Source organism: Mustela lutreola, chromosome 3, assembly GCF_030435805.1.
Source record: "Mustela lutreola isolate mMusLut2 chromosome 3, mMusLut2.pri, whole genome shotgun sequence".
In the NCBI taxonomy this organism is placed as follows: Eukaryota; Metazoa; Chordata; class Mammalia; order Carnivora; family Mustelidae; genus Mustela; species Mustela lutreola.
In genome coordinates, this window is record NC_081292.1 from 33,714,293 (window position 1) to 33,734,255 (window position 19,963).

The 19,963-nt window shown below is 34.5% G+C and overlaps 1 protein-coding gene across 49 annotated transcripts in view; it reads right to left on the minus strand.

Moving 5' to 3' along the window:
• The window catches only part of RIMS2 (regulating synaptic membrane exocytosis 2), a 603,997-nt gene that overhangs the window by 189,437 nt on the left and 394,597 nt on the right, over positions 1-19,963 (minus strand). For 25 of the 49 annotated variants that reach the window (XM_059165818.1, XM_059165816.1, XM_059165821.1 and 22 more), the window contains 2 exons: positions 15,434-15,613; positions 14,428-14,537 (listed from right to left, as the gene is read on the minus strand). In XM_059165818.1, the coding sequence (XP_059021801.1) occupies positions 14,428-14,537; positions 15,434-15,613 (290 nt within the window). Of the gene's footprint in view, positions 1-13,552; positions 13,586-14,427; positions 14,538-15,433; positions 15,614-19,963 lie in introns of all 49 variants that reach the window. The other 24 variants (XM_059165815.1, XM_059165822.1, XM_059165817.1 and 21 more) reach the window with 3 other exon arrangements.

Sequence of the window (19,963 nt, forward strand, 5' to 3'; positions counted from 1 at the left end):
CTAAACAGTATCCTTCTAAAGAATGAATGGGTCAACCGGGAAATTAAAGAAGAATTGAAAAAAATCATGGAAACAAATGATAATGAAAATACAACGGTTCAAAATCTGTGGGACACAACAAAGGCAGTCCTGAGAGGAAAATATATAGCGGTACAAGCCTTTCTCAAGAAACAAGAAAGGTCTAAGGTACACAACCTAACCCTACACCTAAAGGAGCTGGAGAAAGAACAAGAAAGAAACCCTAAGCCCAGCAGGAGAAGAGAAATCATAAAGATCAGAGCAGAAATCAATGAAATAGAAACCAAAAAAACAATAGCACAAATCAACGAAACTAGGAGCTGGTTCTTTGAAAGAATTAATAAAATTGATAAACCCCTGGCCCGACTTATCACAAAGAAAAGAGAAAGGACCCAAATAAATAAAATCATGAATGAAAGAGGAGAGATCACAACTAACACCAAAGAAATACAAACTATTATAAGAACATACTATGAGCAACTCTACGGCAATAAATTTGACAATCTGGAAGAAATGGATGCATTCCTAGAAACATATAAACTACCACAACTGAGCCAGGAAGAAATAGAAAGCCTGAACAGACCCATAACCAGAAAGGAGATTGAAACAGTCATTAAAAATCTCCAAACAAACAAAAGCCCAGGGCCAGACGGCTTCCCGGGGGAATTCTACCAAACATTTAAAGAAGAACTAATTCCTATTCTCCTGAAACTGTTCCAAAAAATAGAAATGGAAGGAAAACTTCCAAACTCATTTTATGAGGCCAGCATCACCTTGATCCCAAAACCAGACAAGGATCCCACCAAAAAAGAGAGCTATAGACCGATATCCTTGATGAACACAGATGCGAAAATACTCAACAAAATACTAGCCAATAGGATTCAACAGTACATTAAAAAGATTATTCACCACGACCAAGTGGGATTTATTCCAGGGCTGCAAGGTTGGTTCAACATCCGCAAATCAGTCAATGTGATACAACACATCAATAAAAGAAAGAACAAGAACCATATGATACTCTCAATAGATGCTGAAAAAGCATTTGACAAAGTACAACATCCCTTCCTGATCAAAACTCTTCAAAGTGTAGGGATAGAGGGCACATACCTCAATATCATCAAAGCCATCTATGAAAAACCCACCGCAAATATCATTCTCAATGGAGAAAGACTGAAAGCTTTTCCGCTAAGGTCAGGAACACGGCAGGGATGTCCATTATCACCACTGCTATTCAACATCGTACTAGAGGTCCTAGCCTCAGCAATCAGACAACAAAAGGAAATTAAAGGCATCCAAATCGGCAAAGAAGAAGTCAAATTATCACTCTTCGCAGATGATATGATACTATATGTGGAAAACCCAAAAGACTCCACTCCAAAACTGCTAGAACTTATACAGGAATTCGGTAAAGTGTCAGGATATAAAATCAATGCACAGAAATCAGTTGCATTTCTCTACACCAACAGCAAGACAGAAGAAAGAGATATTAAGGAGTCAATCCCATTTACAATTGCATCCAAAACCATAAGATACCTAGGAATAAACCTAACCAAAGAGACACAGAATCTATACTCAGAAAACTATAAAGTACTCATGAAAGAAATTGAGGAAGACACAAAGAAATGGAAAAATGTGCCATGCTCCTGGATTGGAAGAATAAATATTGTGAAAATGTCTATGCTACCTAAAGCAATCTACACATTTAATGCAATTCCTATCAAAGTACCATCCATCTTTTTCAAAGAAATGGAACAAATAATGCTAAAATTTATATGGAACCAGAAAAGACCTCGAATAGCCAAAGGGATATTGAAAAAGAAAGCCAACGTTGGTGGCATCACAATTCCGGACTTCAGGCTCTATTACAAAGCTGTCATCATCAAGACAGCATGGTACTGGCACAAAAACAGACACATAGATCAATGGAACAGAATAGAGAGCCCAGAAATAGACCCTCAAATCTATGGTCAACTAATCTTCGACAAAGCAGGAAAGAATGTCCAATGGAAAAAAGACAGCCTTTTCAATAAATGGTGCTGGGAAAATTGGACAGCCACATGCAGAAAAATGAAATTGGACCATTCCCTTACACCACACACAAAAATAGACTCAAAATGGATGAAGGACCTCAATGTACGAAAGGAATCCATCAAAATCCTTGAGGAGAACACGGGCAGCAACCTCTTCGACCTCTGCCGCAGCAACATCTTCCTAGGAACAACGCAAAAGGCAAGGGAAAAAATGAACTATTGGGATTTCATCAAGATCAAAAGCTTTTGCACAGCAAAGGAAACAGTTAACAAAATCAAAAGACAACTGACAGAATGGGAGAAGATATTTGCAAACGACATATCAGATAAAGGACTAGTGTCCAGAATCTATAAAGAACTTAGCAAACTTAACACCCAAAGAACAAATAATCCAATCAAGAAATGGGCAGAGGACATGAACAGACATTTCTGCAAAGAAGACATCCAGATGGCGAACAGACACATGAAAAAGTGCTCCATATCACTCGGCATCAAGGAAATACAAATCAAAACCACAATGAGATATCACCTCACACCAGTCAGAATGGCTAAAATCAACAAGTCAGGAAATGACAGATGCTGGCGAGGATGCGGAGAAAGGGGAACCCTCCTCCACTGTTGGTGGGAATGCAAGCTGGTGCAGCCACTCTGGAAAACAGCATGGAGGTTCCTCAAAATGTTGAAAATAGAACTGCCCTATGACCCAGCAATTGCACTATTGGGTATTTACCCTAAAGATACAAATGTAGTGATCCAAAGGGGTACATGCACCCGAATGTTTATAGCAGCAATGTCCACAATAGCCAAACTATGGAAAGAACCTAGATGTGCATCAACAGATGAATGGATCAAGAAGATGTGGTATATATACACAATGGAATACTATGCAGCCATCAAAAGAAATGAAATCTTGCCATTTGCAACAACATGGATGGAACTAGAGCGTATCATGCTTAGCGAAATAAGTCAAGCAGAGAAAGACAACTATCATATGATCTCCCTGATATGAGGAAGTGGTGATACAACATGGAGGCTTAAGTGGGTAGAAGAAGAATAAATGAAACAAGATGGGATTGGGAGGGAGACAAACCATAAGTGACTCTTAATCTCACAAAACAAACTGAGGGTTGCTGGGGGGAGGGGGTTTGGGAGAAGGGGGTGGGATTATGGACATTGGGGAGGGTATGTGATTTGGTGAGTGCTGTGAAGTGTGTAAACCTGGTGATTCACAGACCTGTACCCCTGGGGATAAAAATATATGTTTATAAAAATAAAAAATTTAAAAAAAAAATAAATAAATTGAAAGTTTTCACAGTTTGTGCTGAAAATACAAAATTGGAGCAAGATATTATGAAGAAATTTTACTAATCACCGCTAACATTTATATGGTACTTACTATTGAAAAGTATTATTCTGTACAATTTAAATATATCAAATTAGTTAAGAAAGTAAGTTTAGAGCATATCTAGATAGCAAGTAACACTATTTAGAGCAGACTAGTAGACTAGAGTTTGTTCAAGGCAGAATTCATCATTATCACTCTTCCAAGGGCCCTAGTGTTCTACTGCATTTTTCAGCATCCATCTCCCACACCTGACTTTCTCCACTCACAGGCTCTATCTTGCTTCCTATGAAGATCTGTATGTACATATGCACCCCAACGTTTATAGCAGCAATGTCCACAATAGCCAAACTATGGAAAGAGCCTTGATGTCCACTGACAGATGAAGGGATCAAGATGTGGTACATACACACACACACACACACACACACACACACACATCTACAGGAATATTATGCAGCCATCAAGACAATGAAATCTTGCCACTTGCCATGACATGGATGGAACTAGAAGGTATTATACTAAGCAAAATAAGTCAATCAGAGAAAGACAATTATCATATGATCTCACTGATATGAGTAATTTGAGAAACCAGACAGAGGGTTATAGGGGAAGGGAGGGAAAAATGAAACAAGACAAAACCAGGAAGGGAGACAAACCATAAGGGACTCTTAATCTCAGGAAGCAAACTGAGGATTGCCAGAGTGGAGGAGGTTAGGGAAGATGGCTGAGTGATGGACACTGGGTAGGGTGTGCTATGGTAGGTGCTGTGAATTGTGTAAGACTGATGAATCACAGACCTGCACCCCTGAAACAAGTAATACATTATATGTTAATAAAAAATAAAATAAAATTTTAAAAAGATCTGTATGTAATAATAGCTCAGGTCAGTCTCTTCAGAAATATTTATATTTCAGTGTTCTGGAAAGCCTAAAAGCTTCATATTATTAAAATAATTAAGCAGTGGCAGAATATGAACTAGGACAAGCAGTGGAATATCGTAGGCTGAAAACCTACCCAGAACCCCTCACAACTTACTTACTTATTTCACAATCTCAAGCACTTTCTATAAGTGACATGCTACAAAATAATTTTACCAGCTCTGTTTTGTTATTCTCATTTTATTCTCATTGTTTTATCTTGGGATATCCCCAAAGCAGGGAACACATCTGATCTGTCAGTGTATCCTCAATAACCACCCAGTACAATTAGCTGAAAAAATTGCAGACATTGGTTGAACTGAACTAAGCCATTAGCTAATAGTTAAAATAAAATAAATGGCTGAAACCCATGCAAGAAGATCACCATTTATCTGAAGAGGCAGGATACAAAAATGCATACTCTGGAAGTCAAGACTAGAGATCTGCTACTATGTAGATTGAAGAAAGCTGATTATCTCGTAGATTTCTATTCCTTTGTCAATGAAGAAAAGCAGCTTTATTAAAAGACTTATAAGGCTTCTTCTAAATCTAAAAGTATTGATTCTAAATCTAGGAGTGAAACCACAGAATACCAAGAGATATACTGGTAAACTACAGGGAGATGATTGGGGCCAGATGGCTCTAGAAAGCAAATCAAGAATCCAGACTCAGAAAACAAAACTCATGTTCATACCAAGTTTCCCATGTGTCCTGCATGCATTGTAGACCCATGATCTCTCCCCTCAGTTCCAGATTTTTATTTTTTTTTCCTTTACAGCCAAACTCTTTCAAAGGCATCTGTTATATTCACTGTCCCCCTTCTTTCCTCTTCTTTTAAATCCATGCTCCTCAGCCTTCATACGACTCCAACAAAACTGCCCTTAATGAAGGATAACTTGACAACGGCATACTTGCTAAATCGAGCGATGGTTTCACACTCAGTAGCTCTCTCTCGCCCACTGCAAGTACTTTCTTCACCTGTACTCAAAGGCACTGCGCTCCATGGTTTCCCTCATAGTTCTCAGTCTCCTGCTGCTTCATCTTGTCGGCTTCCAAGTATGAGATAGTTCAGCGCAGGGTCCCTCAACCTCTTCCCTGGTTCTCTCAGTAATCTCAGGCAGACTTATGGTATTCAACCTCTCTCTCTGAGGGTAACTCCCTAACAGTCCAAATCTCCACCTTGAAATCCAGACCACATTTTAAGTTGCCTATTTGACATCTTATCTTAGATATCCAGGAGGATCTCTAGCTTATATCCCAGACGGAGCCCCTGAAATGTTCCCACCAAACAATTCTTCTCAAGTTTTTTCTTCAGTTAGTAGAAACTCCCTATTCTCCCAGTTACACAGGCCCAAAGCTTGGATGTTATTGAATCTCTCTCTTTCATCCTATCAGGTAATTCTGTTGGCTCCATCCTTAATATCTATCCAGAATCCAACTACTCCTGTCACTATGATCTAAGCCACTGTCACCTCTTTCCTGGGCTATTGCAAAAGCCTTCCTGTTTCTTATCTCAATTCTTTCAGGTTAGCCTTAACATGGCAATTAAACTTCGTTTATTTTATGAAACAAGATGGGATTGGGAGGGAGACAACCATAAGAGACTCTTAATCTTGTAGAACAAACTGAGGGTTGCTGGGGAGGCGGGGGGGTCAGGAAAGGGTGGTGGGGTTATGGACATTGGTGGGGGGGGTGTGTACTGTAGTGAGTGCTGTGAAGTGTATAAACCTGGCGATTCACAGACATGTACCTCTGGGGCTAAAAATTCATTTTATGTTTATAAAAAATTTTAAAAATTTAAAAAATAAAAAATAATGTAAAAAAAAACACTTCATTTATTTTAAAAAGAAATGGTATTATGTCATTGGAATCAAACCTTCCCATTTCATTCAGCAAAAACAAAATCCTAACATTGACTGGATGATACGAGTCACCTGCCGCAGCTTGTCCTGACTCAACTTAGTACGATTCACCCTGCTTGCTTGGTCTCACTCAAGTTGACCTCTTCCTGGCTCTTCCAACAAGTCAAGTTGGCTCTCATCACAGAGCTTTCCTTCTTGCTATTCCCTCTGCCAGGAACACTCTTCTTTCCAGGCATTCAAGTCGTAATTCTGTCACTTTCTTGAGGTATCTGCTCAAATATTACCTTGATGGGAATACTTCTCAGAATGCATTATCAAGCATTATTTACCCTACTTTTTTTGAACACGATCCCATTATTCTGATGGAATTTTCGTTTTCATACTTATCAGTATATGATATGATTTGCTATATTCTTTTATTATTTGCTTGCTCCAATAAATGTAAGGATTATGCAGGCATGGAGCTTTGTTTGACAGGTACACACTAGCATATTTCCAGCATCCAGAACAGAGACTAGAAGAGAGTAAGTACCCAAAAATGATCTGTAGAATGAATGAATAAGTAAATGAAAGCAATTATTGGGGCGCCTGGGTGGCTAAGTGGGTTAAGCCTCTGCCTTTGGCTCGGGTTATAATCTCAGGGTCCTGGGATCAAGCCCCGCATCGAGCTCTCTGCTCAGTGGGGACCCTGCTTCCCCCTTCGCCCACCTTCCTCTCTGCCTACTTGTGATCTCTCTCTGTCAAATAAATAAAATCTTTTAAAAAAAAATGAAAGCAATTATAAATAGCTAGAAACTCACCAATTATGCTTAAGTCTTAATTTACATTGCTATTCTAGCTCGTTAAAGGTACGAAGAGCCAATGTATGTAAAGGGATTGGCTTAGGTACATTGTCATTTGAGAACTCTGAAGCCCATTCCACCTACCAAAGAGTCTAACCTTAATAAAGGGTTAATGGAGACACTCGGGCTGACTGATCACATATTTCACTAACTGAAAGGCAGCATACACTATTCCTATTCCAGAATGACATGTGGGCACGTCACAGAAGATGCAGCATAAAGCTATCTCTATCTTTATTATTTTCTCCCTTTGCATTTTAAATCAGAAGAGAGGATGGTGATAAATCTATCACTCAATTCAATGTTTGGCCATTTCTAATACAAGGCTACAGCCAGAATTCATAGTTACCTCTATTTATTTATTTATTCCTCTGAATACATAAGTAAAGAAGGAATATAGTAACATCCCTCTAACTTATGGAATCTTCTCTAATCCACAAATATGCTTTAGCTAATTTAAAAACAACCTCTCACCTTAATCGTACTCATGAACTGTACTGTGAAATTCAACACAAACAGTAAATGTGTCTCTCCTAAAAGAAAATTGTGGAAGCAAAAATTAGATGCCTAGACCTTAAATAGAGGTGGGCCATCTATGTAACCTATGTAGGATTAATCTATATAATAATAGTGATGCTTTGCAGTAATGAGGATCTTTATGTACATGAAAAAAATATACTAATAATGAGTGGGAGTAACTCAACAATCATTGTCAGTAGAACCTTTACATGCAAGATCAAAGGAATAACAAGACTGGGGAAGAGTTTAGAGGTGAAAGGCTTAACAGTGTTCATGGTCAACTAGAGCTCAGGAAGCCCAAAACACCTGCTCAGAGTACTTCCTCTGCTGTAGTATTTACCTTGGTGTCCTCCTATGAAGTCCTTATTCTTTTGATACATTTAAACTTACTCAAATAAAAAAATGGCATGAAATGTTCTTAAAATTTGTTGCATTCTAACAATTGACTGAACATTTAAGAAGAGATGTCTACTTTTCTGATCACTGATATAAATTTCAGTACATATAAACATATCCTTTTGTAGGTACTAAGCAGAAATCATGGAGGCTAAAATGTAGATAAAAATGACAACTATGTAAATGCACACTGAAAGCTTATGTAAATTTTCATTGTTTTATGGAGAATGTTAATATTTTATAATACTTGATTTCATTTTATTTATTTAGTTACATTATTTTCACCTTTTTAACCTATAATATCCTAGCATATTTCAAGAATTTTATGCTGGCAGGGGTGTTAATTAATACTCCATAGTAAGAAAAATTATAAAATTATTTTAGTGCTAATTAAATATCACACAGAACCCTGTAGGCGTTATTTATAACAGATGAAGACAGGGAAGTATATAATCAAGACTAAAAGACATTTTAACTAAAGCGACTGAAGCAAAAAGTAGTCATTTTTTAATTTGGCCCCATAACAAAGGCAAATTGTTATAATACAGAGAAATTTTAGAACATTGTTTTTTTATTATAACCATCTTAAAATGCTGACATTCTAAGCTAATTCTGATTATCAATTATTATAAAACATATACAGTCCCTGTTGTTTTTGACAGAACTTAGTTGTGCTGGGTTATAGAATTAAGTCACCAATAATTATAAGAAAACTAAATCTAAGTATTGAAGTTGATCATCTTTTTTACTCATTCAGGCAATATATTAATTCATGTGTATAAAACTGAAAAATGTACAAATATTGTAGGTGTTTATTTAATATTATTAAACTAAATTAAGTTCATATCATTTTCTAATTTAAAAGTCTGCTTAAAATATTTTTTAAATCACTCAGTTGTAAAACAATTTCTGGATTGAAAAATATCTATGTTGTGTTTTTCATGAGGTAACTTGGCCAACACTTTCTACCTCAGAATATTAACATGACCAAGAAAACCAAACTTCCTGACTTAAATGACACACATTTCAATAGAATAGGATTGTACTAGGATATTTATATCTATTTAATTTAAGAAAGTATATTCACACACATCACAAACATCAAAAATGAGTGTCTAATATATAGAAAGGCACTATTAACTTCACATTAGACTTGCCTTTTTTCCCATTATTAGGTGGGCTTGGTGTTTCTCCCTCATTGTCTTTTAACATTGAAAACAGACAATAGTGGTTAATAATTGAGGTCACTAACAATCCAAATAAAAACCAAGCACACCACAAAAGATGCAATCACACAATAGGGAAAGAAATTCATGCATTAAACATGACTTCTCACACTAATGAACACAAGAGTAAAATATATCCTTCCCATCCTCTGAGAAAAGTAATAAAAACAAAAAATAAAATGAAGAATAGTCATTTTATAGTAAGTCAGAAAGATTATAGTATGGTTTTATACTAATTTGACAATTGATATATTCACTAATGAAGTTAATTTTGAGGATAGGAGACAAACTGCGTCAACAAATAGGCTTTATCTTAAGGAAGTGAAAAATAAATAAATATATTAATTACCACTGAAGCCCCCAAACTTATAATTTCCTAAAAAATGACTTTCCTCTGGAAGCCAATTCATGAACAGTGTGAAAGCATCTCACCACTCATATGGACTAAAATGAGACATATAGGAATGGGCAAATAGGAAAACATTAATTGCACAGCTAAATTAAAATTAAATTCATTTTTTATGCTATTCTCTAAACATGTGATTCCTATAGCATTGCAGGAAAATGGAAGATGCATGACATTCTAGTAGTTAGAATACTAGATATTCAGAACAGAGATAGTTACACATTTCTAGAAATGTGCAGCTAAACTTGCCTTTATCTTCAAGGTCAGACACATTCTGATGATTATTCTTATCTTTATGATATTAAAAATAGTTACTGATAATCAGGAACTGCAACTTAAGAGGTCTTGCGTCTTATACTGTAAATACTGAGACAATGCATCCGGGAAAATACATGTTATGCACAATATCCATAAGGACATTGCTTCACACAGTGGAAAAGGAGAGAATGTAAGGCACAGGAAGTACACTCCACTGTTCATGAAAGAAAAGTGATGATTTAAACATGACAAAATTAGGACCACAGTCATTCTTCATTGTTCAGTCTTGTTCAGTCTTCACTGTAAACTGACATCTTAGAAAAGAGTAGGATTCAATTCTGCATTTCAAATAAAAATAGTGAAAATCTGATAAGAGAATTTAATAAAATAAAAAATTTTGATAAAAAAGTATTAATACATTGACTGATTATGTAATATTTGAAGTTTTAAAATCCTTTCAGGAACATGCTGACAAGGAAAGTGGCAAAAATTATGACATGTAAATATAATAAGGACTTAAAAAAAAAAAAAAACCAACACCAGAATGGAGGCCCTCCCTCAGAAGATGGAATGTTTAGTAAGAAATTATGATTGTCAATAAATATTAGAACACTATTGAGCTGGGATGAAGAACAGGAATATATGGCTAATTGTTCTTATTTTAGGAAAAGAATTTATGAAGAAAATTGTGATAGTCTCTAAAAGTTTTAATAGAATTTATATTCTACTCTACTTTACTTGTAATTTACCTCTACAAAACCAAATTCTTTAGGGAAGAAGCTAGGACTGCGATGTATTACTCAGTGTAATCCAGAGTAGGAACTCAGTTTTTAATAAATAAATGAATTGAATACAGAGTTGGGGTAAAGGATAGGCATGAATTTGATCAGAGGCATTGTCTATAATTTTAGTTTGATTTAAATACTAAAGAACATGTTCAGATGGATAACTTAAACATTCTGGTAAGTTATCTTGATTAGATAGCTTATGTAATATTTCTCCATTAATAAAATTAGGCAATGTATTTAAAAGTCAGTACTGAAAACGTTCTTTATTGTGCATTTATAAATTTGGAGCCCAACATCTGATATGAAATGGGAAAGTCATACTTCTAAAAAATTCAGTTATTTATTTTAGACACACAGTCTGACAGACCTGCCTTGACCTCTTCACCCTGCTTTTCTCCCCACTGCTCCTCCACATGCCCAGTCTCTTCATTAACTTCTGTATTTGCACAAGTGAAGAAAAAAACAAGACCAGATATGTATATTTGTTACTTTTGGTGACCCAAAATTTCGAACTATTCATGATACAATGAGTGATTATAGGGAGACTAAAAGATTATTTTTAATGAATTTCTGACAAGTTATGGAAGCAAATAAATAGTCTATTAATAAGTTATCATACTATCTTCTTTTATGATGGCTCTGATTTGTAAAAGAGAAATTGTAGCCTCTAAAATATTTACGGTATATGATAGCTGTGTAAAGTAGGCAAAATACTTTGTCTATAAGCTTGATACATTCTTAGAAAAATAACGTTACATATCTTTTCTTCTACAGAACCAAAAAAAAATTATAAACTCTCTTTTATTTTCACAAAATGACAGTACCTCAAAGTTAAGAGAAAATTTTTAAAAATATTAATGCTTTAACTGTTGTTTAGTACATTGTACTCTTCTTATATTGTTCTTATTTTTTCTGGTTCTCAAAGAGACGATAACCAATACTGTACCATCATGAAAACCAACATAGCCAAGGTTTTAAATTCACTTAATTAACAGGCTAAAATATAACCAAAATTAAAAAGAATTTAAGTAGGAATTGTTCATTTTTTAGCTGTTGAACAGGATGAGAAAAATAATCACGTCATTACTTTGATTTTGAAATAATGCCATTAAATTACAAGTTCTGACAACGTTTCAAGAGATAATCCAAATATAATTTGATGTAGACCACCAACTGACAGCCAATTTTGGATTATGCATCTTTAACTTCAGTTGGAATTCGAAAACTTCTAAAAGAGGTATTTTTGTCCCCAATTAAAGCAAAGAAAATTACACAATTATGTATCTGCTCAAGTCTTCATATCAACATTCACAAAAACACTGCTGAAATCATTCATACTTTCAAGCAAAACAAAATTTAAAAAAATCCTTTTATCTCATATTGGAAATGATAAGGGCGGTTTTAGCTCTCCTTCCTTTTACTTATAAAAAAAAATCACAGTGAAAGGAGACATTAAAAGAAAACTTTTTTTAAAAAAATATATTCTATAGGGCATATAGAATGTTAGTTGACAAGCCCATTAAAAAATTCCTCAACCCCGACTTTCAGCTTTAGCTCTATGCTGACTTTCTGGTAGGTTTATTACTACAAAGAACAGAACTCACATCTCAACAGACTATTGTTATAAAAGATATTAAAACTGAATTTTTAAAAAATTATGACATAAAACTATTTCTGACATCACATGCCAACAAATGAAGTCAAAACTCTGTCTTTAAAAGTCCTGGGAAGACAAAGAATATTTCATACACATCACACAACTTTCTTTCGGTAAAGTACTTTTAAAATTATGTAACCCATTCTAATGCAAATAATTAAGAACTACAAAAATTCTGCTGTAATCTTGCCAGACAGCATAAGAAACCATTAGTCATAATAGCACAGAGTTGTTTAAAATCATGGTACATATTATAGAGAAAACCTCAATACCGAAGTCCATAAATCATTCAGTAACTAACAAGAACACAGCTGTTCCAAGTTATATAAGACAATAAAATAATGCTGCTCAAATGTGCTGCACTTAAAATTTTGTTACAAATAGCTTATAGAAATTTTAATAGAAAACGCAATTTAATATAAACATCTATAGAATGACGAGATTCTTTTAGGAATACATTGTACACTATTTGAAGTAGCTTTTCAGTTTTTAAACAATGTTTCATGCATTCATTCAACAAACATTTATTGGGGGCCTGTAATGGACCAGGCATTATTCTATGTGCTGGAAATTCATAAATAAATAAAACGGTTAACAATTCTTTAAACTTACTAGGTTAAATTTAGAATTCTTTCATTGGCAGAGGAATTTTTATGATTTAGTAAATGTATGACACTCCACATATCATGATTCAATATTTTCTCTTGAGTCATAACGTAGTGTTGATAGTAAAACTGTACATTTTTAACTTTGGTATACTGTAAGCGGTCTTGGTACAACATGAAAAGTGATGCAGGAAATACAAACCACAATCGCTATCTAATTCAACAACTTTCTTTTCTAGAAAGTCAAATTTAATGACTGAGAGATCATCATAAATACGAAATGAAATATATGAGGATAAGTATCACTAGACTGGGTGTACATCTTTGGTGATATAAACACAGACTGCAATTGATGTCTTTGGTTAAAGTCTTGCACAACATACAGATTTCTGCTTGAAAGGCACATTAAAATTTTTAAAAAACAGAACATTCTATCTTGGCATTTAAAGGAAGTTCCACTCTGCATTCTTTAGGAAACAAATCAAAGAAATTTAACTCCTTGGTGTAATTTCTAAGTAAAACCAAAGCTGAATACTTTACCAAAAATGATAAAAGAAAATCATTTTACTCTCCATAAAAGTCTATACCATGGAGGGACATCAATTGCAGTTGGGTTTATTTTTGCTTGCATAGCCCCCCAAAAAGGCTGTCAGCACAAAACAAACCCTCCTTTATGTACAGACCTTCATAAGGTTCTATCTCCTTGACTCCATTGTCTAGGAAAAACAAAATAAAAACAAAACAAAAAAAGGGAACCAAAGCACAGGGGTTAAAAACAACAGAAATTTCCAAAGGCATAAAATGTATGTATCATCTATTAAAGAAAAGTTAAATGGTGATTTAAGTATATATACATAAATATATATATATATATTTTTTTTTGGCAAAGCACATCCATTTACTAAATAAAGGGACCATTTAAAAAAATGAGGTTAAAAATTATTATATTCTATCATCCATGCTTTTAGAGGTCCTTTATCTAAGGATTTATAGATGTTTGGGGAGTATGCTCATCTGTGTATAAATAAATAGTGCTTCTTATGCAAAAATTTGAAAGTATTAAAAATATCAGTACAACATGCATCTTTCTTTGTATATTCATGATTACCTTTTCTCTGGTACTCCAGTTTTGAGAAGGATCACCATTGTTGTGCATCAGCTAACCAGTCCTTTGCAGTGTGTGAAAATTGATTTGGCTAGTTACTAATAAACTTTATGTAACTATCAACAATTACATACACTTAGTTGTAGCAAAGAAATAGCATCCCACTGCTTATCTAAGAACATTAAGTTTACTTTTAAAAATGCATTTATTCAAATTTTGAAAATGTGCAAAAGCAATAACAGGAGGTCATTTCCCCTCCAAATATTACAAATTTTAACTGCAAAATATATAATAATTATCAATATATTTATAACTATAACTACTAGCAAATGCGGCTAAGGCATTCAATTAACAAAAGAAGAACACTAACACAGAAGTAGTAAAAAAAATATCTTGATTCACCTTAGCTTCCGTGTGTATTTCCTACATGACATAATTAGAAATAAAACTTACTTCTCTCCAATGTTCCCTTTGGCGGAAGTTGTGGAAGTTGTCGGCCCCTTCGTCCTGCCACTGGAGTACTTGACGGGCTGGTTTGGACAGACCCAGTACGAGGATGAGACCTACAAGATACACCATCGATGCTCATTTTCAGTAGGATGAATGAAGTCGTTTGAATACATTTGGTTCATATGATAGTGTGCAAATGCAATTTTAAAACAGGTATAGCTGCTGATTAAAAGGTTAGGAAAGTAGGACAAAATATGGATATTTGAATGATTGTCGAAAGATGTTTCTACTTTTGTGTCATATGCATACACACACACAGATACATGCACATAAAATCCTACAGTAACGTCCATGGAATTGTTCATGTAAATTAGTATTCTATCCATACGAAAACAACAGGAGAGCTCTGCAGCTCAAAAAATGAGAGGTAATGTTTTACATTTCTTTCTACCAGATTTCAAATTCTCAACACTAACCTCCCTCCCTTGATGCAAGGAGATTTTTACTCAGGCTTATATTAGATATCCCTTTATTAGAAAATATCTCATGATACCAAAACTAAAACCCTGAACAATTCAGAATTCAACTAAAGATACTGGTTGACATGTGATCTTAGTATTGATAGAAAGAAACAAAAAGCTAGTTTTAGTTATTGTCATTACGATGATTATTCCAAAATTGATGTCTAATGGACACAAACAATTTCTCATTCTGTAGGAGAAGAACATGAGAGTTATGAGGTGCATTATGGGGGGATTTACCCAGGACTCCTGATCAATGAGAAATCACACAACAAATGTGGTCAGGACAGTTAAAAACAAATTACAATGGTAGCCACACACTATTATATCCGCTGAATATAAATAGTGTGCTTACACTGAAAAGGTTAGTATCGATCGTTACTAGTGATCAGCCAAGGATGAGAGAAGAGACCATTTAGCTGCTGGGAAAATAAATAGGTGTGCTGGTGGGGCAAAGGGGAGGTTAGTCTGATTGATTTATCTTTCACCTCGATAAGGCAGGTGAAGGAGGGGCAGATCTTCCAGTCATTAATGAAGGCATCGACCTCATGAGGTTTGTGTCAGGACGCTCAGTGGATCGGGAGCGGGTGGTGGTCCGCTCTAGGAGAGGCCGTTGTTCTGTTGATCTGGATCTGTGATATGGCTGTCTATCTGCTGCTTCACAATCCCTGAAACGTTAGTCAGAAAGCAGCTCAGTTGATCTTTAGTGCCCTTCTGCTATTTGGTTATGATGCATCAAATCGATTTTGAAAAAGGTCATTGTTTAAAATCATCGAATTTGTAAAAACATATTCTGAGCGGTTCTCACTACACTTCTTCAGCATTTCTAAGGAAACCACAATCTGCTTTTGGCAGCAAGTCCCAACGAAGAGAATAGGAGTTGCTCAGTTATTGTCAGTGACAAACGAAACTGCCGGCTTTCCAGAATGAATTCCCTACGTGGAACCGGTGACATATGTGGAGTAGTCTATTTCGAGGAATGCAATGGTTTTTCCTAACGTTCCCAAAAGAGTGAAGGAAACCCTATAAGCATTAATTCTAAAGACCCGAAGGCCATAAAAAGGCCTTTTGCACAAACACAATATATTGATGCACCCAAACATTCCAACAAAAGAATCAAAACGTTGTAAGAAAACACTGCAACCTTGCAGGCTGTAGCCATATTTCAACACACCGTCCACAAGAACAAGCACAGACAACTAACTGGTTAATCTGCCAATCTCCGCCACCTATCTCAGGGCACTTCAGCAACGCCAACAGCGCTCAGCAAAGTATTTCTCGGTTGAAATAGTAATGCTTCTGAAACAATGTGATCTTGACCACAAACAAGACCAATATCAAAACCTAATCCTTGTTGAAAGACATATACTTAAATTTCGGGAACCCATCATTATTGACTTTTATATCCCTGGACCCTAGCATGCTTTGAACACCTAACACGTGATTGGTTAATGTTTTCTAACACGAGCCCCACTACCTGTGAGACATCCCTAAGAACACTCATTTGGCTCGAGAACTCTAAGGTTAACACTTAGGCCATATTATACTTCAGATTAAAATGTGACCTACCATCTAGTTTTAACTACAGTAATGGAAATGCTTACATATTATGGACTGTAAAAACAAACATTAGTCTCTCCCAAGACTAATGTAAACAACTTTCATTTTACCTACAACTTCTCCCAATCTTATTTTTGATAATGAAAAACGTGGTCCATTAAAGAAAAATAAGAAAAGAAAGGGCACAATTTCCTACATGTAACTAATTGTATAGCACATACTTTTAGACCAGCAGGAATGAGATTAGATGACTTTAGGAGGTGAATGCTGGGTTTATTCTACAATATATCTTGTGATTCTCTTACACTTTAAATTCACAAGGGAATACATAAATCAAACCATTTAAAAAAATATTTTAAAATGCATGTGCCATGATATGATTCATTTCCTAAGATTAATTTAGTATTTTTAATTTTTTTATTGTGTTATGTTAGTCACCATACAGTACAACATTAGTGTTTGATGTATTGTTCCATGAATCATTGTTTGCATAAAACACCCAGTGTTCCATGTGATCTATGTTTTTATGTAAGTATATCCAGGATATGTCAAAAAAGCTGACATATAAAAAGTGTAAATACATACACAATATTCAATTACTTTCAAAGAGAGAAAAAAGGCAACCTGATGTATAAAAATTCATAATTCTATTTTTTTTGTTTCTGAAAAACTATTTGAGAGAGAACACTTTTCTTTAAAAATAAATGTGCTAAATATTACTTTAAATGTTTTTGCATAGTTTCATCACAGTCTATAAGCAGAAGCAAAGGAACACATATATATCTTAGATTCCTTAAAACCCATTTTTTTGGGGGACGCCTGGGTGGCTCAGTTGGTTGGACGACTGCCTTTGGCTCAGGTCATGATCCCGGAATCCCAGGATTGAGTCCCGCATCAGGCACCCAGCTCCATGGGGAGTCTGCTTCTCCCTCTGACTTTCTCCTCACTCATGTTATTTCTCACTGTCTCTCTCTCAAATAAATAAATTTTAAAAAAAACAACAACCATTTTTTTGGTAAATACCGATCTTTACCTTATTTTCAGATTTCCTATTATCTTAAGGTAATAATAAACTTTTCTTACTATATGACATGTACTGACAAAATTTTGTGGAATGTCTATGACTATCGCAGCAGAAAATCAGGCTAATGTTTCCTGTATTTATGCAAAATTTGATCTCTTCTGATTCCATCAAGCAATTTTCCAAGTGAAAACTAATATAATAGGATATACGCTTTTACTTCTTTGACACTATCTTTTAAATAATTGAAATACATGATTGTGACTGAAATCCAGAGAATTATTTCAAATTTGTTGCTATGTCTTTAAAGGATACTGTTATTTATAAAGCCAACAAGTCACACTTTAGGAAATATCCTTAGAAAAATTTCTCTTTGGTGGAAAAGTTGTTTGAAGACTATGTCGATGTTTTAAATTTTGCTTGTATTTCTTTTCTCCATTTTCATAAGTAATATGAATTATATGATTTCCACAGTGTGAAAGGAAAACTGGTTAATAAGTGAAACACAGACATACACAAAAACCCAAAGTAGAAGGTAGCAATTTCCTAAAATGTCTACCATAGTTAAGGGGAATGAAAAGCTACCATATTTTAAACTTAGATCACACAACAGAAGACCAACACAGGCTCCCGCTCCCACAATCGGGTAAGGATAAGCCTTATAAGGAAGAACCAAGACAATTACTAAGAAAATTGAAAGCAACAATGCCTAGGTCTTACCTATAATACCCGGTCTCAATGCAGGTTCTTTAAGGGAATGAGATATAAAACTTGACAACTTCCGCCTAAATTCTTAGTGAATTTTAGTTTTAAGAGAAGAACTTAAAAATATTTAATTTTGAATGGTAACCACTAAGAACTATGGATGGTAGCACAGGAACTATGCATTTACAAGGCATAAATATTTTAGTACCTAATTTGGGGTCTATATTTCACTTACAGTGAATATACAGAAATATAGCTTTCTCTGTAACTGCACTTAATTTACTTGATTTTAATTTATGCATTTTAAAACATTCTTCTAAAAAGGATGGCCATAAGTTTTACAAGATAGCCAAAGGTCAAGGCATATAAAAAAAGGTTAGGAGCCATCCACCTACAAAATTAAATCTTTCTTATTAGGTGAATAATCTTGCTGTCTTTTAAAAAGTGATATAATATCTAGTAATATAACAAATTTTTATAATAAATAAAAAGTGATATAATATCTAGTAAGCTTTCTCTGTAACTGCACTTAATTTACTTGATTTTACTTTATGCATTTTAAAACATTCTTCTAAAAAGGATGGCCATAAGTTTTACAAGATAGCCAAAGGTCAAGGCATATAAAAAAGGTTAGGAACCATCCACCTACAAAATTAAATCTTTCTTATTAGGTGAATAATCTTGCTGTCTTTTAAAAAGTGATATAATATCTAGTAATTTACTGTCTTTCATAGTTTGATTTTTTAATAGTTTATATTTTGTAACATGTGTAAAATAGTTCAGATTTTTGCATGTATCATTTACCTGGATAAATACTGACTACTGCTCTGTACTATTTAGGGGCTCCTATTCCAAGGTTTGGAGAGGATCCTGTTTAATAGCCCATCCACAAACAGAGATAATTCATCCTGACTGATAACACTGTAACAAGGAACAGGATTGTAACAACTCAGCTTTATAAGCCAATAGTAGCATAGGCAGATTCCTAAGGATTCCTAAGGGAAAAATAATTTTATAATCATCTAGTGCAGCTGTCCATTTGAGTCATTTTCCCTTTCACTATAGTTGCTCTTGCAAAAGATTTTTTTAAGTTTCTAAGCATCTGGCACAGTTCTCTACTTATTTCACCACCTTTGCTATTTTCTTTTCCTATTCTCACTTATAGCACAAGGCAGAGATGTAATGGAACAGGGAAGAACAGGACACAGGGCCTTCTCTTCTATAACCACTTACATTAGACCATCTCAATGATTCAACTTCATAACAACAAAAGCTCAATGTAGAGCATCTCTGTATCTCTGCAGGTATGATAAAAGAACACTAGGAAAATTCAAAAAAAAAAAAAAAAAAAAAAAAAAAAGGAAAGGAAAGGAAAAAACAACCACCAGCACAATGCAAAATTTCAAAGTACTATGCAGATATCAGGGAAAGTTCTCCTAGAATGTGACTCAGAACTTACAGTCTGTGATTAATTAGGCTCATTTCATATTTAGATTATAAAGATGCCATAAGTAAATATAATAGGTTTTCTTAAAAAAAAAAAAAACTTTTAAAAAATGAAGCTATTTCAGAACTATTTTTTTCCTTTTGATAAAGAAATTATTTCTCTAATGCTGAAATCTTAAATTAAAAAATTTTTTTCAATGTATCTCTGAAGGACAACAAGTACTCTCTGGTTTGGAGCAAGAAATATCTTCCTTGTGTCCATACTGTATAATACAGTAAGCTGATT